The sequence below is a fragment of the Neolamprologus multifasciatus genome, chromosome 10, assembly GCF_963576455.1.
Source record: "Neolamprologus multifasciatus chromosome 10, fNeoMul1.2, whole genome shotgun sequence".
NCBI classification, from domain to species: Eukaryota; Metazoa; Chordata; class Actinopteri; order Cichliformes; family Cichlidae; genus Neolamprologus; species Neolamprologus multifasciatus.
The window spans coordinates 31,708,986-31,727,241 of NC_140448.1; the positions used below are offsets into that span (position 1 = coordinate 31,708,986).

Below are 18,256 nucleotides of genomic sequence, written 5' to 3' on the forward strand. Positions count from 1 at the left end.
TGTTCAAGCGATCATTCAGAAATGGAAGGAGTACAACTGTAAACCTACCAAGACAAGGCCGTCCGCCTAAACTCACAGGCCGAACAAGGAGCTGATCAGAAATGCAGCCAAGAGGCCCATGGTGACTCTGGACGAGCTGCAGAGATCTACAGCTCAGGTGGGGAATCTGTCCATAGGACAACTATTAGTCGTGCACTGCACAAAGTTGGCCTTTATGGAAGAGTGGCAAGAAGAAAGCCATTGTTAACAGAAAACCATAAGAAGTCCCGTTTGCAGTTTGCAGGGACACAGCAAACATGTGGAAGAAGCTGCTCTGGTCAGATGAGACCAACATGCAAAACGCTATGTGTGGAAAACTAACACTGCACATCACTCTGAACACACCATCCCCACTGTCAAATATGGTGGTGGCAGCATCATGCTCTGGGGGGGCTTCTCTTCCCTGTCCCAGCTTCAGCAGGGACAGGGAAGCTGGTCAGAGTTGATGGGAAGATGGATGGAGCCAAATACAGGGCGATCTTGGAAGAAAACCTTTTGGAGTCGGCAAAAGACTTGAGACTGGGGCGGAGGTTCAGCTTCCAGCAGGACAACGACCCTGAACATAAAGCCAGGGCAACAATGGCATGGTTTAAAACAAAACATATCCATGTGTTAGAATGGATTTAGATCTGGACTTTGACTGGGCCAATCGAGAATCTGTGGCAAGATCTGAAAACTGCTGTTCACAAACGCCGTCCATCTAATCTGACTGAGCTGGAGCTGTTTCAAAGAAGAATGGGCAAAGATTTCAGTCTGTAGATGTGCAAAGCTGGTAGAGACAGACCCTAAAAGACTGGCAGCTGCAACTGCAGCAAAAGCTGTTTCTACAAAGTATTGACTCAGGGGCTGAATAATTACACACACCCCACTTTGCAGTTATTTATCTGTAAAAAATGTTTGGAATCATGTCTGATTTTCGTTCCACTTCTCACGTGTTCACCACTTTGTGTTGGTCTTTCACCTGGAATTCCAATAACATTGATTCATGTTTGTGGCTGTAATGTGACAAAATGTGGGAAAGTTCAGGGGGGCCGAATACTTTTACGAGCCACTGTATAAAACAAAAAACATTCCTCCTTCAGGTCGTCTTTTTCACTGGAACTAAGGAGCCGAGCTGCTACTGAAAAACAACCAAAATAACTGAATGTAAATATGAGGAAACAACACAAAAATACTTCTAAAAAGGCACAAAACTGCAAAAAAAACGACAGTAACATAAGACTGAAACAGAAACGTTAAGGAACAGAAAATGAAAGTGCAAAACTCCTGATCTGTCCAAGATCATGATATTCTGTTAGGTCATTGTTTTCTGACAGCACAAGTTTAATACTGCTGACTGCAGATTTCCTACATCTGCTTGAATGTGCTTTTAAGGCCAGGCAAACGATCAATATCAGATGACCTGATTGGAAGCTTTAAAAACTGGACAGAGCTTTGCTGCAGAAACACAGAGCACTGCCAACGAGGCGGCTGAAGGAAGTCACGCAGCTGAGAGCAGAACATCAGCAGAGACAAAGATTATCCGCCTGTAAAAGACGAACATGGACAGCAATCCTGCTCCACCCTGTGAGTAATTTATAACTTTTATTGTTGTATAAGAAATCTCAGGTTCATATAAAGTTTTGATAAGGAGAATATGAGGTTTTGTATTCATTACATTGATGAATTCATTGTTTTCAGGCAGGTGATTTCTCTTTGTGAATGTGTGTGTGCTGCTAACACTGCTCTCTCATTCTGTTCTGTAGTTATTTGACCTCTGCTGTCCTGTTACAGCCAAATGTGCTGCACAAATTTTAAACAAATGCAAGTGAATTCAACACTGAAAAGCTTTTTGTGACAACAGAAAACAGTTAACAACCAAATTAACTGTATTTAGACAGCGTTACTTTACTCTTTCATGGATTGGTAACATTTTCAGGGAGTTTTCATTCAGACTGAAGCTGCTCCACCATTACAACCAGAAAGAAACCAGAGAAGGTCTCACAACAACAGACGACCTGAACATTAAAGTCAATTTCTTTGTTGCTGTGTGCAGGTGTGTGTTATGCACAGTGTTGTAGATGTGTCAGAGGACCTGTATATGTAAAAACCTGCTTTACTCAGCACTCGTTGGTCGGACCGGAGAAAAAATAAAAACTGTCTTGGCTGCATCTCAGAAGGCTGCAGTGGTTTGATGCTGACAAAATCCGTCTTCCTTAAACCTCCATCAGAAGCAGACTCAGGGAGGGGCGGCTGTGTGCCGTGAGCGGTTGGAGTGGAGGGAGACAGGACAAAGACACGCTGTAGAAGAGAGCCAGAGATTAATAATAAGAAAGGATTAAATGCAGAGAGGTGCATAAACGTACGTCTTTGTCTCCCTCCCCTCAGAGGGCTGCCCCTCCCTGAGGCTGAGCTCATTGCTGAACAGAAAGTGTTCTTGTGCATGTTATCAGCTACTGACTCATGGAGGAAAGTCCTGATATCAGTGAAAGGAGTAGAAGGAGATGTGAAACAGCTGGGCTTATAAAACTGCTCCATCATCTGTGTAGCAGTGATATCATTTCATGCTGATGAATGATGCAGCATGAACGATCTTTTAATTGGAGCTGACTCTGGTCTTCTCACCATTCTCGTCCTTTTAGATCTGAGCTCAGCCTTCGACACCATTTCTCACTCTGTACTTCTAAGCAGACTTTCCTCTCTCGGCATCTCTGACACACCCCTTGCCTGGTTTCAATCATATCTCCTCGACCGTTCTCAGTTTATTCAACTAAGATCACTCCGCTCTCGTCTATTCCCCGTCACCTCTGGTGTACCCCAAGGCTCAGTTTTAGGCCCTCTTCTCTTCATAATATACATCCTCCCTCTAGGTACCATCTTCCGCAAATTTGATCTTCAGTTTCACTGTTTTGCTGATGACACCCAGTTATATCTCTCTTGCAAACCTGATTCCTCCCTCCCACCTTCTTCCCTTACAGAATGTCTATCCGAATGAAAATCCTGGTTTACCTCTAATTTTCTAAAGCTCAATGAGGATAAAACTGAGATCCTCCTTATTGGCACCAAATCCAACCTTTTGAAGGCGAACCATTTCTCACTCACCATCGATAACTCCAGTTTTCCCTTCTCCTCAGGTTAAGAGCCTTGGTGTCATCCTAGACAGTTCACTTTCCTATAAATCTCACATCAGTAATCTCACCCGTTCTGCCTACTTCCATCTACGTAACATTAACAGATCACTTCCTTCTCTTTCCACCCAGTCTACGTCCATTCTTGTCCACAGTCTTGTTACCTCCCGTATTGACTACTGCAATTCTCTTTTGCATGGTCTCCCCCAAAAATCCCTCCATAAGCTTCAACTGGTTCAGAATTATCACCAGAACTCCTCCTACCAGCACATCGCCCCTGTTCTTCAGGAACTTCACTGGCTCCCTGTAAAATTCCGGATAATATTCAAACTTCTTCTGCTCACCTTCAAGGCCATTCATAACCTCGCTCCTCCTTACCTTTCTGACCTGTTAACCACCACCTGTTCTGCCCGTTCACTTCGTTCTTCTTCTTCTATCCAGCTTGCTGTACCTTCCTTCCGCCTCACCATCATGGGAAGCAGAGCTTTCAGCTGCTCTGCCCCCAGAAATAAGAAACATTGGTTCTCTCCCACAGTTTAAATCCCAACTCAAAACTCTTCTGTTCAAATCTGCATATTCACTGTGAATCCACTGTTTGTTAATTTTATCTTGTGCTTTTATTTTATTCTTCTTATTCTGCCATTGTTTTACTAAGTGTTTTATCCTATTGTAAAGTGTCCTTGGGTGACTTGAAAGGCGCTCATAAATATAATTTATTATTATTATTATTATTATTACTAATGCCACTCAGAGGTGTGATTACTAATAAAGTGGATGTGGAATGCTTCTCTTTGGAAAACCTCATCGATGACATGTTGATCTTCTTCAGCAGATGCAGCAAAAGAACATCTCAGGATCGTGATGGTTGGGAAAACTGGAGCTGGGAAGAGTGCAGCAGGAAACACCATCTTAAAAAGAAGAGCTTTTAAATCCACTTCATCGTCATCTTCAATAACAGCAGAGTGTCAGAAGGAAACAGGAGAGTTTGGGGGTCAAACACTGGCTGTAGTTGATACTCCAGGTCTGTTTGATACCAAACTATCTCTAGAGCAGGTGGTGAAAGAGATCGGTAAGTGCATCTCCTTTGCTGCTCCTGGTCCTCACGTGTTCCTGGTTGTGATCCAACCAAACAGATTCACCAAAGAAGAACAAGAAACAGTGAAACTCCTTCAGAAGATATATGGAGATGAAGCGGCACGCTACACTATGGCCTTGTTCACCCATGGAGACGATCTGGAAGCAGATGAAGTCAGTGTAGAACATTTAATTAATGGAAATAAAGAACTCAATGACTTCATCAGTCAGTGTGAGGGACGATATCATGTTTTTAACAACAGAGAAAAGGATTCCTCTCAGGTCGAAGAGCTGCTGGAGAAGATCAACACAATGGTCCAGAAAAACGGAGGAAGCTGCTACACCAAAGAGATGTTTGAAGAAGCTGAGAAAGCAATAAAAGCAGAGATGGATCGACTCCTGGAAGAAAATCCAGAGATGTCAGAAAAAGAAGCCAGAAGACGGGCAGAAAGAGAAAACGAGTACATCAAGGCTTGTTTGATAGGGGTGAGCGTTGGAAGCATCTTAGGCCCATTGGGAGCAGCAGTGGGAGCAGGATTGGCAGCTACAGTCGTTGCACTGAAACATGCATGTGTCACACAGTGAAGGTGACGAATGCAGGTTCATAATCTACATATTTCCACCTCAGAGTTGGTACATATGAGTTAGCAGACGACTCAGCACTATACTCAAAATTAACTCAGTGGAATAGAACAGAAATATATCCCACTATTATAAATACACAGCAGTATATATATATTAACCCTCACATGTAGATTTAGGTGGTTAGAACTTCACTGCATGATTTTGCATAGCTATGCATGTTTAGATGGCTGAGAATAAAAGAGGAGCCGAGACGTCCCAGAGTTTGATGTGTGTCTGTTCTGCTGTGTGTAGTAACAAATACTTTGACCACAGCTCTTTCTGTGTGGCAGACTTTAGTTTGAACGACAGAATGCAAACAGCTTGTTGATTGGATGAGAATCTTGGAGCTGGTGAGCAAAATGTGACTATGTTCACTAATAAAGGTCATGTTCTCTGTGTGTTTCCATTTATGCATAAATCAATACACTTGTGATGTAAATGAGTAAAGTAATGTAACTGTAATCTTCTTTCATACTGAATACTGCATGCTGCATTGTTCATGGCTGCATGAGAGCGAGGCTCTCCTGCTGGTACAGCAGACATTACTGTCTCTTCATGCTGGAGGTGGGACATAAATTCCCACTGTGGGCGAGCCGTCACTCTGACCAGCTGATTGTGCTCCTTGTGTTTGGACCACACAGAGTGTGCGAACAATAAAGCTAATAAAGCTAATGCTAAAGCCATAGCATGACGTTCATGTATGTTCTACCAGAGTAATAAAAAAGACATCAAATAACCTTCTGTGGGGAGACTGTTATTGTACACACACACACACACACACACACACACACACACACACACACACACACACACACACACACATTGTTTTAACCTTTTGTGACCATATAAGTGTTACAATGGGTGGTGCTTGTATTGACTGAATAAAAGGCTGCAGGGAAACAGGTGAGGAGCGTTCAGCGTCAGAGTCTCTGAACTAGCAGGCCTGCTGAAGCGCAGACCCAACAGGATCATTATTGGGCCATATGTAAATAACAAAATAACTTTATAACTTAAAGCAAAATTGTGAAACGTAAAGTCCAAAACAAATCTTTATATTAAGGCCATCAGTCAAACATACTGTTGCTCTGGGTCTAAACAGAGCGCGTTGTGTGTGACGTCTTCTTTTGCGCATGCGGCCGCTTTGAGGGTTCACACTAGAGCGCGTTTGCTGTCGCATTTTATTTGTATTTTGATGAGTTCCAGCTTTTGTTCCACGTGATGTTCACAGCTTTGAATTTACCTGATCATCTGTTTACAGACGAACATCCTGTTGCTGATCAGGTCAAATGTGTTTCTCAGTCCTGCATATTTCATGTGAGGATCTCGTGTACCTGTGGAGTTATTCAGGATCGCACATGTTCACTCTCACCTGCATCTTCTTCAAGTCGCTGTAGCTCAGAGACAAACATGCATGGCTTCATTAAATACACTAAAGTTATTGTAATAAAACAGTTCAGTGTGATTTTTTTATTTAAACGGGTTTTGCAGCACTTGAGTGCAACACATGTGATGGTTAGCTAACAGCCTGACAGTGAAGTGTTTCTAGATGTACGTGGTGTTGTCTCAAACATAAAGCAGGATTTATTTAAATGCTAAATAAATGTGCTGCTCAGATGAAACTTAACTGAAAAATATTTAAAATAAAAAACAGCAGTTAGTTGACTGGACTTCAGGATATGAGCACAGACTGTCTTCCTTTTCCAGCTTTACACTACTTAAAGTATCCCATCCTTCCCAGTGTTCAGTCTCCCAGTATCAGTCAACTCTGACATTTTCCACATTTCTGCATGAACTTGAGTATAACATCAAACCTGTCTTCTACATGTAGATTTAAGTTATGCAGCGATCTGCTGTCAGTGATGACTTCTTCTGTGTTCCTCTTCAGCTCGTCTCCGTGGGTGAACAGGACCATTTAGACCTGAGTCATTTCCCTCCTCACATCAGGTTCACTCTTGCCGGTGTTAAACAGACCTGGAGGATCCACACCAGCCAGAGTTTGATCCCCATGTTTGTGTCTGACACTCAGACATTAGTGAGGATGATGATTGATGACGTGATGAATCCAGGGCCCACTCTACTCTTTCTTCATTAAGGCTGTTGTGTTTTTAACATGTTTTAATGTTTTGTATCTTGTTGTATTTAATCTCAACAAGCCCCTAAAAACAGTCAGTGATCCCTGTCGGCTTCTCTCGGTTTTTATTACCGTTAATCATTTTAAAGCTCAGTTTTTAAACATTTACGATGTAACTACAGCCCAGCAGCAGTATATTAATGACTAACCTCGATTTTTTGGATGGATGATCTCAGTTGTTTTCCCAACTGAACTTTGGTCCGTTTACAGCAGGGCCGTGCAGAGAGGTTTAAAGGGGCGGGTGCTCAAAGTTAAAAAGGGGCACATTGAACCAGGCTGAATAACAACAACACACATTCATCAACAATCTAATATGGGCAACAAGGCAAAGCAAACGTAGCCGATGTTTTACCTGATGGGTACAATGTTGCTGTTGAGGAGTTGCTGCTGATAGTGCTGCTGATGGTGCTGGAGGGCAGGGCTGTGTTGATCTGTAGACATTAAAAAGTCCATAGGAGAGATGGTAGCTGATTAAACAAGTGTCATGAGATAATAACAAAATGCAGAGATTGGTGACAGCGCTTGGAACCATAAGGCAACAAAAAACTGAGAAATAAACTCGGCTCTGCCTGTGAATCACTCTTGCTTCTCTTCTTCCTTCCATCCCATCATCTCATATATCACTCTCCCCTTGCTGTCTATCTGAGAACAAGGCACAACTTGCTATTGCAATAAACTATAATCTAATTATCCACACCTAACAACTCCAGCACTTAATCTATAATAAAATGATGACAGAAAAATGTTATAGCCCTGCCTTTAGTAGCCTCACACAGCTCTACTGTTTCCTCCTCATGTCCTTACCAGCCATGTCTGGACAATGTTATATCATGAGTAATATTTTTTTTTAAAAATCCATCTAAATAAAACACACATGCACGCACACACATGCACGCACACACATGCACGCACGCACAGACAGTGACCTTCTTCAGAATACTGTATATACTATGGGCATCTCGGTGCTGATCCAGAATCCTTACATTATTATTTATTACTAGAGCTACAATAATAAAGCAATGAGGAGGGGGAAGTAATAAATATAAAATAATGTATTTATGATGATTCCATTTGTTTCTCTATCCACTCTGTGCAGGGGGAAAGCTTATTACATTTTTAAACTGTACACAGCAAATCCAGCATGTCCAAATTAACACTGTCAGATTTGATTTCAACACTTTTAAAGTGTCTATATGGGTCCACACCAGAGAGTGTTAATTTGACTCTTTTTGGAGAGTTGGTATGTTAACTCTGATTTAGTGTTAAACACCAAATCTGTCTGGAGTTGATAATTTAACACTTGGTGTTAAGAGTTTATATATTAACTCTCAAAGAGTATTTTAGTTTAACTACGTAAGAGTTATCTTCTAATTAATTCTAAAAAGCGGGAATTTTACTGTTCTGAACTTCTAGAAATTTCTTTTGGAAATAAACATTTACTAAAAAGACGCAATGGTTTTTGAAAAACATTTATTCTGAACTGTGCACCACAATTTCAAAACATTTTCTGAAAGATGTAACAGTGTACATGTTCTCACTTTCATTAGAATTTCGTTTATCAAAAGGTCTGACATAGGTGAGCTGGTAAATGCAAATAACAGCATTCTCATCACTTATTTCTTCAATACAATATGCATGTCCTTCATTCATCACTTTGTGGAACTTCAACGCACTTCTGCTCTCCCCCATATTCCATCTTCACAAGCATATCCTATGTGGAGATTGAATAAAAATTAGTTGACACTAATTAATGGCACAAATCAATTGCAGCACAGTAAAAAAAAAAAAAGGAATCCTTTTTGAGCCATTACTTGTGTAAAGTATTTTCCCAAAAGACAAGGACACAGACAACAGGTAATACTGAACTAAATGTAAAACCTCAACCTTTTTCATTTTTACCTAAACCGTGTGCACAAAACTCTGGAGGGATCTAAATGCTAACGTAGAACCCAGTCAGGACATCTGCTACTGCTGTTTGCTCGTTTTTTATGGGAGATCGTTTTCAGGCTTCAAGTAGCACCATTATACCAACATTTCACATTCTAGACATTGTTTTAAGTGTATTTGACCAAGAAATTTGACTGAAAATTCACATGCAAGCTTTTTTTCAAGGCTGTGGTATTTGCCCGCAAACAATACCTTTCAGCTAGCTAAAACAGAATATTATGCTATCACCGAGCAACATGGCTAATGCCTTTCACACAGCTTTGTCTCAACTCCAAAGAGCCACAGAAGTAAAAGCTAATAACAATAATTGAAACAATCTTTGAAAACATGACTTACCAAGCATGGCAAACAACTCAAATATGTAGAGCAAAATGTTCTGAAACGGCTTCACTTCAGCTTCGATTGGAGCCGTGCTGGGGGCGGAGTCTGTGAATTTACTCTATTGGTGTCATAGCCCCTGTAGGAGTTCAGAGTTAAGAGGTCAAGAGTTAATGTTTCCATTGTAACACCTCCAGATTTGAAATAGAAACACTCATTTTTAACACTCGATTTTAACTACTATCATTTTACACCTCAGAGTTACATTAAAAGAATGTGACTCTACTTAGAGTAAAATTAACTCTAAGACTGCTAACACCAAAACATTTAACACTTTTGAATTTGCTGTGTAGAGATACAATAATTTTACTGCTGTAAAATCCAAATTTTGTCTTATTTAAAATATAAATCTAATATAATCTGCTTCTTAATGTATGTTCTTTAAAATACAGCGTGTGTTTTTTAATATATTATAATTATAATAATGCATAATTATGTGGACATGCATATTAGATCGTTTTTTAGTGAAATATAATCCCTCCAGAGAGGCAGGAAAAGCTCTGTAACTTACTTTAAAACTAAATATGTTGATCCCCATGTTTGTGTCTGACACTCAGACATTAGTGAGGATGATGATTGATGACGTGATGAATCCAGGGCCCACTCTACTCTTTCTTCATTAAGGCTGTTGTGTTTTTAACATGTTTTAGTGTTTTGTATCTTGTTGTATTTAATCTCAACAAGCCCCTAAAAACAGTCAGTGATCCCTGTCGGCTTCTCTCGGTTTTTATTACCGTTAATCATTTTAAAGCTCAGTTTTTAAACATTTACGATGTAACTACAGCCCAGCAGCAGTATATTAATGACTAACCTCGATTTTATGGATGGATGATATGAGGAAACCAACACAAAAATACTTCTAAAAAGGCACAAAACTGCAAAAAAAAAAAAAAACTACAGTAACATAAGACTGAAACAGAAACGTTAAGGAACAGAAATTGAAAGTGCAAAACTCCTGATCTGTCCAGGATCATGATATTCTGTTAGGTCATTGTTTCCTGACAGCACAGGTTTAATATTGCTGACTGCAGATTTCCTACATCTGCTTGAATGCCAGGCAAACGATCAATATCAGATGACCTGATTGGAAGCTTTAAAAACTGGACAGAGCTTTGCTGCAGAAACACAGAGCACTGCCAACGAGGCGGCTGAAGGAAGTGACGCAGCTGAGAGCAGAACATCAGCAGAGACAAAGATTATCCGCCTGTAAAAGACGAACATGGACAGCAATCCTGCTCCACCCTGTGAGTAATTTATAACTTTTATTGTTGTATAAGAAATCTCAGGTTCATATAAAGTTTTGATAAGGAGAATATGAGGTTTTGTATTCATTAAATTGATGAATTGATTGTTTTCAGGCAGGTGATTTCTCTTTGTGAATGTGTGTGTGCTGCTAACACTGCTCTCTCATTCTGTTCTGTAGTTATTTGACCTCTGCTGTCCTGTTACAGCCAAATGTGCTGCACAAATTTTAAACAAATGCAAGTGAATTCAACACTGAAAAGCTTTTTGTGACAACAGAAAACAGTTAACAACCAAATTAACTGTATTTAGACAGCGTTACTTTACTCTTTCATGGATTGGTAACATTTTCAGGGAGTTTTCATTCAGACTGAAGCTGCTCCACCATTACAACCAGAAAGAAACCAGAGAAGGTCTCACAACAACAGACGACCTGAACATTAAAGTCAATTTCTTTGTTGCTGTGTGCAGGTGTGTGTTATGCACAGTGTTGTAGATGTGTCAGAGGACCTGTATATGTAAAAACCTGCTTTACTCAGCACTCGTTGGTCGGACCAGAGAAAAAATAAAAACTGTCTTGGCTGCATCTCAGAAGGCTGCAGTGGTTTGATGCTGACAAAATCCGTCTTCCTTAAACCTCCATCAGAAGCAGACTCAGGGAGGGGCGGCTGTGTGCCGTGAGCGGTTGGAGTGGAGGGAGACAGGACAAAGACACGCTGTAGAAGAGAGCCAGAGATTAATAATAAGAAAGGATTAAATGCAGAGAGGTGCATAAACGTACGTCTTTGTCTCCCTCCCCTCAGAGGGCTGCCCCTCCCTGAGGCTGAGCTCATTGCTGAACAGAAAGTGTTCTTGTGCATGTTATCAGCTACTGACTCATGGAGGAAAGTCCTGATATCAGTGAAAGGAGTAGAAGGAGATGTGAAACAGCTGGGCTTATAAAACTGCTCCATCATCTGTGTAGCAGTGATATCATTTCATGCTGATGAATGATGCAGCATGAACGATCTTTTAATTGGAGCTGACTCTGGTCTTCTCACCATTCTCGTCCTTTTAGATCTGAGCTCAGCCTTCGACACCATTTCTCACTCTGTACTTCTAAGCAGACTTTCCTCTCTCGGCATCTCTGACACACCCCTTGCCTGGTTTCAATCATATCTCCTCGACCGTTCCCAGTTTATTCAACTAAGTTCATTCCGCTCTCGTCTATTCCCCGTCACCTCTGGTGTACCCCAAGGCTCAGTTTTAGGCCCTCTTCTCTTCATAATATACATCCTCCCTCTAGGTACCATCTTCCGCAAATTTGATCTTCAGTTTCACTGTTTTGCTGATGACACCCAGTTATATCTCTCTTGCAAACCTGATTCCTCCCTCCCACCTTCTTCCCTTACAGAATGTCTATCCGAGTTAAAATCCTGGTTTACCTCTAATTTTCTAAAGCTCAATGAGGATAAAACTGAGATCCTCCTTATTGGCACCAAATCCAACCTTTTGAAGGCGAACCATTTCTCACTCACCATCGATAACTCCAGTTTTCCCTTCTCCTCAGGTTAAGAGCCTTGGTGTCATCCTAGACAGTTCACTTTCCTATAAATCTCACATCAATAATCTCACCCGTTCTGCCTACTTCCATCTACGTAACATTAACAGATTGCTTCCTTCTCTTTCCACCCAGTCTACGTCATTCTTGTCCACAGTCTTGTTACCTCCCGTATTGACTACTGCAATTCTCTTTTGCATGGTCTCCCCCAAAAATCCCTCCATAAGCTTCAACTGGTTCAGAATTATCACCAGAACTCCTCCTACCAGCACATCGCCCCTGTTCTTCAAGAACTTCACTGGCTCCCTGTAAAATTCCGGATAATATTCAAACTTCTTCTGCTCACCTTCAAGGCCATTCATAACCTCGCTCCTCCTTACCTTTCTGACCTGTTAACCACCACCTGTTCTGCCCGTTCACTTCGTTCTTCTTCTTCTATCCAGCTTGCTGTACCTTCCTTCCGCCTCACCAGCATGGGAAGCAGAGCTTTCAGCTGCTCTGCCCCCAGAAATAAGAAACATTGGTTCTCTCCCACAGTTTATGTTTGTTTATTGATTAGCATTCAAATATCTCAGTGAAGACAGAACAAAGATTTACCACAAAGCAAGAAAGCATGAGACAAGGCTAATCAAAAGGTATTGGCTGAAGCATTTGCTTATTACGCCAACCCTTTTAACAAAAGATCTTTTAGCATGCAGCTCCTGTACACAGGGCTCGAAGCAAATAATAAAATTCAATTCAATTCAATTTTATTTATAAAGCGCCAAATCACAACAAGTGTCGCCTCAAGGCGCTTCATAGATACAGAGAGAAAAGCCCAACAATCATATGACCCCCTATGAGCAAGCACTTTGGCGACAGTGGGAAGGAAAAACTCCCTTTTAACAGGAAGAAACCTCCAGCAGAACCCGGCTCAGGGAGGGGCGGGGCCATCTGCTGCGACCGGTTGGGGTGAGAGAAGGCAAACAAAGCAAAAACAAAACAAACAAACAAACAAACAAGAAAAAACAGTTGGTTTAAATCCCAACTCAAAACTCTTCTGTTCAAATCTGCATATTCACTGTGAATCCACTGTTTGTTAATTTTATCTTGTGCTTTTATTTTATTCTTCTTATTCTGCCATTGTTTTACTAAGTGTTTTATCCTATTGTAAAGTGTCCTTGGGTGACTTGAAAGGCGCTCATAAATATAATTTATTATTATTATTATTATTATTATTATTAGTATTATTATTACTAATGCCACTCAGAGGTGTGATTACTAATAAAGTGGATGTGGAATGCTTCTCTTTGGAAAACCTCATCGATGACATGTTGATCTTCTTCAGCAGATGCAGCAAAAGAACATCTCAGGATCGTGATGGTTGGGAAAACTGGAGCTGGGAAGAGTGCAGCAGGAAACACCATCTTAAAAAGAAGAGTTTTTAAATCCACTTCATCGTCAGCTTCAATAACAGCAGAGTGTCAGAAGGAAACAGGAGAGTTTGGGGGTCAAACACTGGCTGTAGTTGATACTCCAGGTCTGTTTGATACCAAACTATCTCAAGAGCAGGTGGTGAAAGAGATCAGTAAGTGCATCTCCTTTGCTGCTCCTGGTCCTCACGTGTTCCTGGTTGTGATCCAACCAAACAGATTCACCAAAGAAGAACAAGAAACAGTGAAACTCCTTCAGAAGATATATGGAGATGAAGCGGCACGCTACACTATGGCCTTGTTCACCCATGGAGACGATCTGGAAGCAGATGAAGTCAGTGTAGAACATTTAATTAATGGAAATAAAGAACTCAATGACTTCATCAGTCAGTGTGAGGGAGGATATCATGTTTTTAACAACAGAGAAAAGGATTCCTCTCAGGTCGAAGAGCTGCTGAAGAAGATCAACACAATGGTCCAGAAAAACGGAGGAAGCTGCTACACCAAAGAGATGTTTGAAGAAGCTGAGAAAGCAATAAAAGCAGAAATGGATCGACTCCTGGAAGAAAATCCAGAGATGTCAGAAAAAGAAGCCAGAAGACGGGCAGAAAGAGAAAACGAGTACATCAGGGCTTGTGGGATAGGGGCAAGCGTTGGAAGCATCTTAGGCCCATTGGGAGCAGCAGTGGGAGCAGGATTGGCAGCTGCAGTCGTTGCACTGAAACATGCATGTGTCACACAGTGAAGGTGACGAATGCAGGTTCATAATCTACATATTTCCACCTCAGAGTTGGTACATATGAGTTAGCAGACGACTCAGCACTATACTCAAAATTAACTCAGTGGAATAGAACAGAAATATATCCCACTATTATAAATACACAGCAGTATATATATATTAACCCTCACATGTAGATTTAGGTGGTTAGAACTTCACTGCATGATTTTGCATAGCTATGCATGTTTAGATGGCTGAGAATAAAAGAGGAGCCGAGACGTCCCAGAGTTTGATGTGTGTCTGTTCTGCTGTGTGTAGTAACAAATACTTTGACCACAGCTCTTTCTGTGTGGCAGACTTTAGTTTGAACGACAGAATGCAAACAGCTTGTTGATTGGATGAGAATCTTGGAGCTGGTGAGCAAAATGTGACTATGTTCACTAATAAAGGTCATGTTCTCTGTGTGTTTCCATTTATGCATAAATCAATACACTTGTGATGTAAATGAGTAAAGTAATGTAACTGTAATCTTCTTGCATACTGAATACTGCATGCTGCATTGTTCATGGCTGCATGAGAGCGAGGCTCTCCTGCTGGTACAGCAGACATTACTGTCTCTTCATGCTGGAGGTGGGACATAAATTCCCCACTGTGGGCGAGCCGTCACTCTGACCAGCTGATTGTGCTCCTTGTGTTTGGGCCACACAGAGTGTGCGAACAATAAAGCTAATAAAGCTAATGCTAAAGCCATAGCATGACGTTCATGTATGTTCTACCAGAGTAATAAAAAAGACATCAAATAACCTTCTGTGGGGAGACTGTTATTGTACACACACACACACACACACACACACACACACACACACTTGGTGCTGACCAACCTTCCCTTGCTAGCAAGAAAACAACAGTTCTGTCGTTGTCTTGCTTTCTTCATGAGTGATGAGTCTCTGAACTAGCAGGCCTGCTGAAGCGCAGACCCAACAGGATCATTATTGGGCCATATGTAAATAACAAAATAACTTTATAACTTAAAGCAAAATTGTGAAACGTGAAGTCCAAAACAAATCTTTATATTAAGGCCATCAGTCAAACAATGTTGTTTGGTGTGGGTCTAAACAGAGCGTGTTGTGTGTGACGTCTTCAAAGCTGCGCATGCGGCCGCTTTGAACGTTCACACTAGAGCGCGTTTGCTGTCGCATTTTATTTGTAGTGTGAACGAGCAGACAAAACAATCGGATTTGATCAAAAAATCGGAATTGAGCATCAAGACCTGCAGTGTGAACGTAGCACTGGTAACACCTGGGCCCAGTGTGCTGGTGTTTCACCATTTGTACCAATGACTGTAGAAAACATGGACGACCTCAGAGCCAGAACACCTCCATCGCCCCCTCCTATTCACCCACACAGACAAAGCAATCTGACCATACCTGAACTGATTTACAAATGCAAACACATATCTGAATAAATACTGATCATTTAGACACAAATTGCTGCGTTCTTCCATTTGCGCAACATCTCTAAAATTAGAAATATCCTGTCTCAGAGTAACGCTGAAAAACTAGTTCATGCATTTATTACTTCCAGGCTGGACGACTGCAATTCATTATTATCAGGAAGTCCTAAAAACTCCCTGAAAAGCCTTCAGCTAATCCAAAATGCTGCAGCAAGAGTCCTGACAGGGACTAGAAAGAGAGAGCAGATTTCTCCTGTTTTGGCTTCCTGTTAAATCCAGAATTCAAAATCCTGCTCCTCACATACAAGATCTTAAATAATAAGGCCCCATCTTATCTTAATGACCTTGTAGTACCATATCACCCTATTAGAGCCCTTCGCTCTCGCTCTGCAGGCCTACTTGTTGTTCCTAGAGTATTTAAAAGTAGAATGGGAGGCAGAGCCTTCAGTTTTCAGGCCCCTCTTCTGTGGAACCAGCTTCCAGTTTGGATTCAGGAGACAGACACTATCTCTACTTTCAAGATTAGGCTTCAAACTTTCCTTTTTGCTAAAGCATATAGTTAGGGCTGGACCAGGTGACCCTGAATCCTCCCTTAGTTATGCTGCAATAGACGTAGGCTGCCGGGGATTCCCATGATGCATTGAGTTTTTCCTTTCCAGTCACCTTTCTCACCTACTATGTGTTAATAGCCTTCTCTGCACTGAATCATCTGTTATTAACCTCTGTCTCTCTTCCACAGCATGTCTTTATCCTGTCTTCCTTCTCTCACCCCAACCGATCGCAGCAGATGGCCCCGCCCCTCCCTGAGCCTGGTTCTGCTGGAGGTTTCTTCCCGTTAAAAGGGAGTTTTTCCTTCCCACTGTCGCCAAAGTGCTGCTCATAGGGGGTCATATGATTGTTGAGTTTTTCTCTGTATCTATGAAGCGCCTTGAGGCAACTTTTGTTGTGATTTGGGGCTATATAAATAAAATTTAATTAGAGGCCCAAGATAAAGGAAAAATAATACTGAGTTAGAGGCTCAAGGTAAAGAAAAACAGTGAAATTGGGTTAGAGGCCCAGGTAGTTTGATAGGGAATTGGTCATTTTGTGAGTTAGAGGCTCCATTGGTCAAAAGATTGCATCTGTGTTCGTCATTTTGTGAGTTAGAGGCTCCATTGGTCTAAAGATTGCATCTGTGTTGGTCATTTTGTGAGTTAGAGGCTCCATTGTCCATAACGTTGCATCTGCTTCAGTCATACTCTTGTTTTGGGGGGTTGACTGTTGTTTCAAAATATTATAAATTCTGTGAGAACGGCGATCATATATCGCTAGGAAGCGCATAGCCCGGAGGTTACGCTCCCTCCTGGCCGCGGACGCGCGACCTTGACCTGTCGGCGAACAGGGTTAGTTCAGTTTGGCTTGACTGTGGGGTACAGGGCATCCTGGAATAAGCTAGGAGTTAGAGGCTCCTTACCGTGTTGAATGGTATCTGCGCTTCTTTGGACACTTTAAATTGAGTTAGGGACTTTAGAGATGAGGCCAGATACAGTTAGAGGCTGATACTGGTTAATTGATTACAAAAAAGTTGGACTTTCTTCGGTTGGACCCGTTAACTTAAATTTGTCAAAATTGTTAGGCGCTAAAACTTTCAGGCCTGAGAGTGATTGTAAATATAAGACGTCTTTATTAGCTATAAAATAATAGAGTTGAGTGTGAAACGAGGCTGTGTGTGACGACAGCGCGCTGCAGCGCTGCGAGCTATTCTTAGATGGTGTGTGAACATGCAAATGAGGTGGCTGCTGTGAAGCCCACAGAGGACTTCTTGTTTAGCGTGTTATTGAGTTTTATAAGTATGATTTGCAAACAATGATACATGCCTGTAATTAAAACGCTGGTTTTGCTGATTATAATATTACAAATAAAGTTTTGAATGACTACGGTGAATGTTTGATGTTTGGCTGGGTTTTGATATAGGAGAGACGGCTTTGCAGCTGCTGTTGGTGAGTAGCTTTGTGTCTGTGACCGGAAATCTCCATGCCCATAAAAGGCAACTGCCTGACTGTGTGAACTATGCACCAAGAGAGAGTAAAATCTAGGTAGATGAACCAAATGGATGTTTTAAGAAAAATAGTAAATGAATGTTTTAGTCTCTTAATACAGGTGGATTTCTCTCAACCTGGAGACCTGAGTACACCAGCAAAAGGATAGATTAACAAAATTGAGATGACAGACAGGCCAAGCTCTGGCTTAAAATTTTACAGCTTGACCTCTCACTTTGTCCCTACCCGAAAAAAAAGCTTAAAGGACATCTTCTCCTCCAGTTATCGGTTACCATCACTGGAAATTTTCAGGCAAGTTTTTCGCTGAATTGTTTTTGGCACCATGTGTCCCTGAATCTCACAAGCAAGCTCTAATTCCTGGCTGAAGACATGGAATGTTGTTATTTAAGGTGGGAAATCAACATTTGGGAAACAAAATTAAAAACACACACAACTAGAGAAATGCCTTGTTTGAGAAAAAAGTTAAAATAACCCACCCACAAACGCACACACACGCAATGAAGAAACAGCTTACATTCATGAACACGTGAAGATTTTCCAGCAAGGTTAAAG

The 18,256-nt window shown here is 41.3% G+C and overlaps 2 protein-coding genes across 4 annotated transcripts; both read left to right on the forward strand.

The window, feature by feature from the left end:
* The first annotated feature begins 1,367 nt into the window (after positions 1 to 1,367).
* Positions 1,368 to 7,820, forward strand: LOC146510511 (GTPase IMAP family member 9-like). 2 transcript variants are annotated; one of them, XM_085175678.1, is made up of 2 exons: positions 1,368 to 1,605; positions 3,976 to 7,820. In XM_085175678.1, the coding sequence occupies exons 1-2, from the start codon at positions 1,581 to 1,583 to the stop codon at positions 4,803 to 4,805; spliced, it is 855 nt and encodes a 284-aa protein (XP_085031804.1). In that variant the 5' UTR covers positions 1,368 to 1,580; the 3' UTR covers positions 4,806 to 7,820. The 2 variants fall into 2 exon arrangements, with proteins under 2 accessions (XP_085031804.1, XP_085031806.1); XM_085175680.1 differs by having other exon boundaries at positions 3,979 to 7,820.
* Positions 7,821 to 10,415: 2,595 nt separating this feature from the next.
* On the forward strand, positions 10,416 to 15,240 carry LOC146510512 (GTPase IMAP family member 9-like). 2 transcript variants are annotated; one of them, XM_085175684.1, is made up of 2 exons: positions 10,416 to 10,544; positions 13,413 to 15,240. In XM_085175684.1, the coding sequence occupies exons 1-2, from the start codon at positions 10,520 to 10,522 to the stop codon at positions 14,237 to 14,239; spliced, it is 852 nt and encodes a 283-aa protein (XP_085031810.1). In that variant the 5' UTR covers positions 10,416 to 10,519; the 3' UTR covers positions 14,240 to 15,240. The 2 variants fall into 2 exon arrangements, with proteins under 2 accessions (XP_085031810.1, XP_085031809.1); XM_085175683.1 differs by having other exon boundaries at positions 10,419 to 10,544; positions 13,410 to 15,240.
* The last annotated feature ends 3,016 nt before the right edge of the window (positions 15,241 to 18,256 follow it).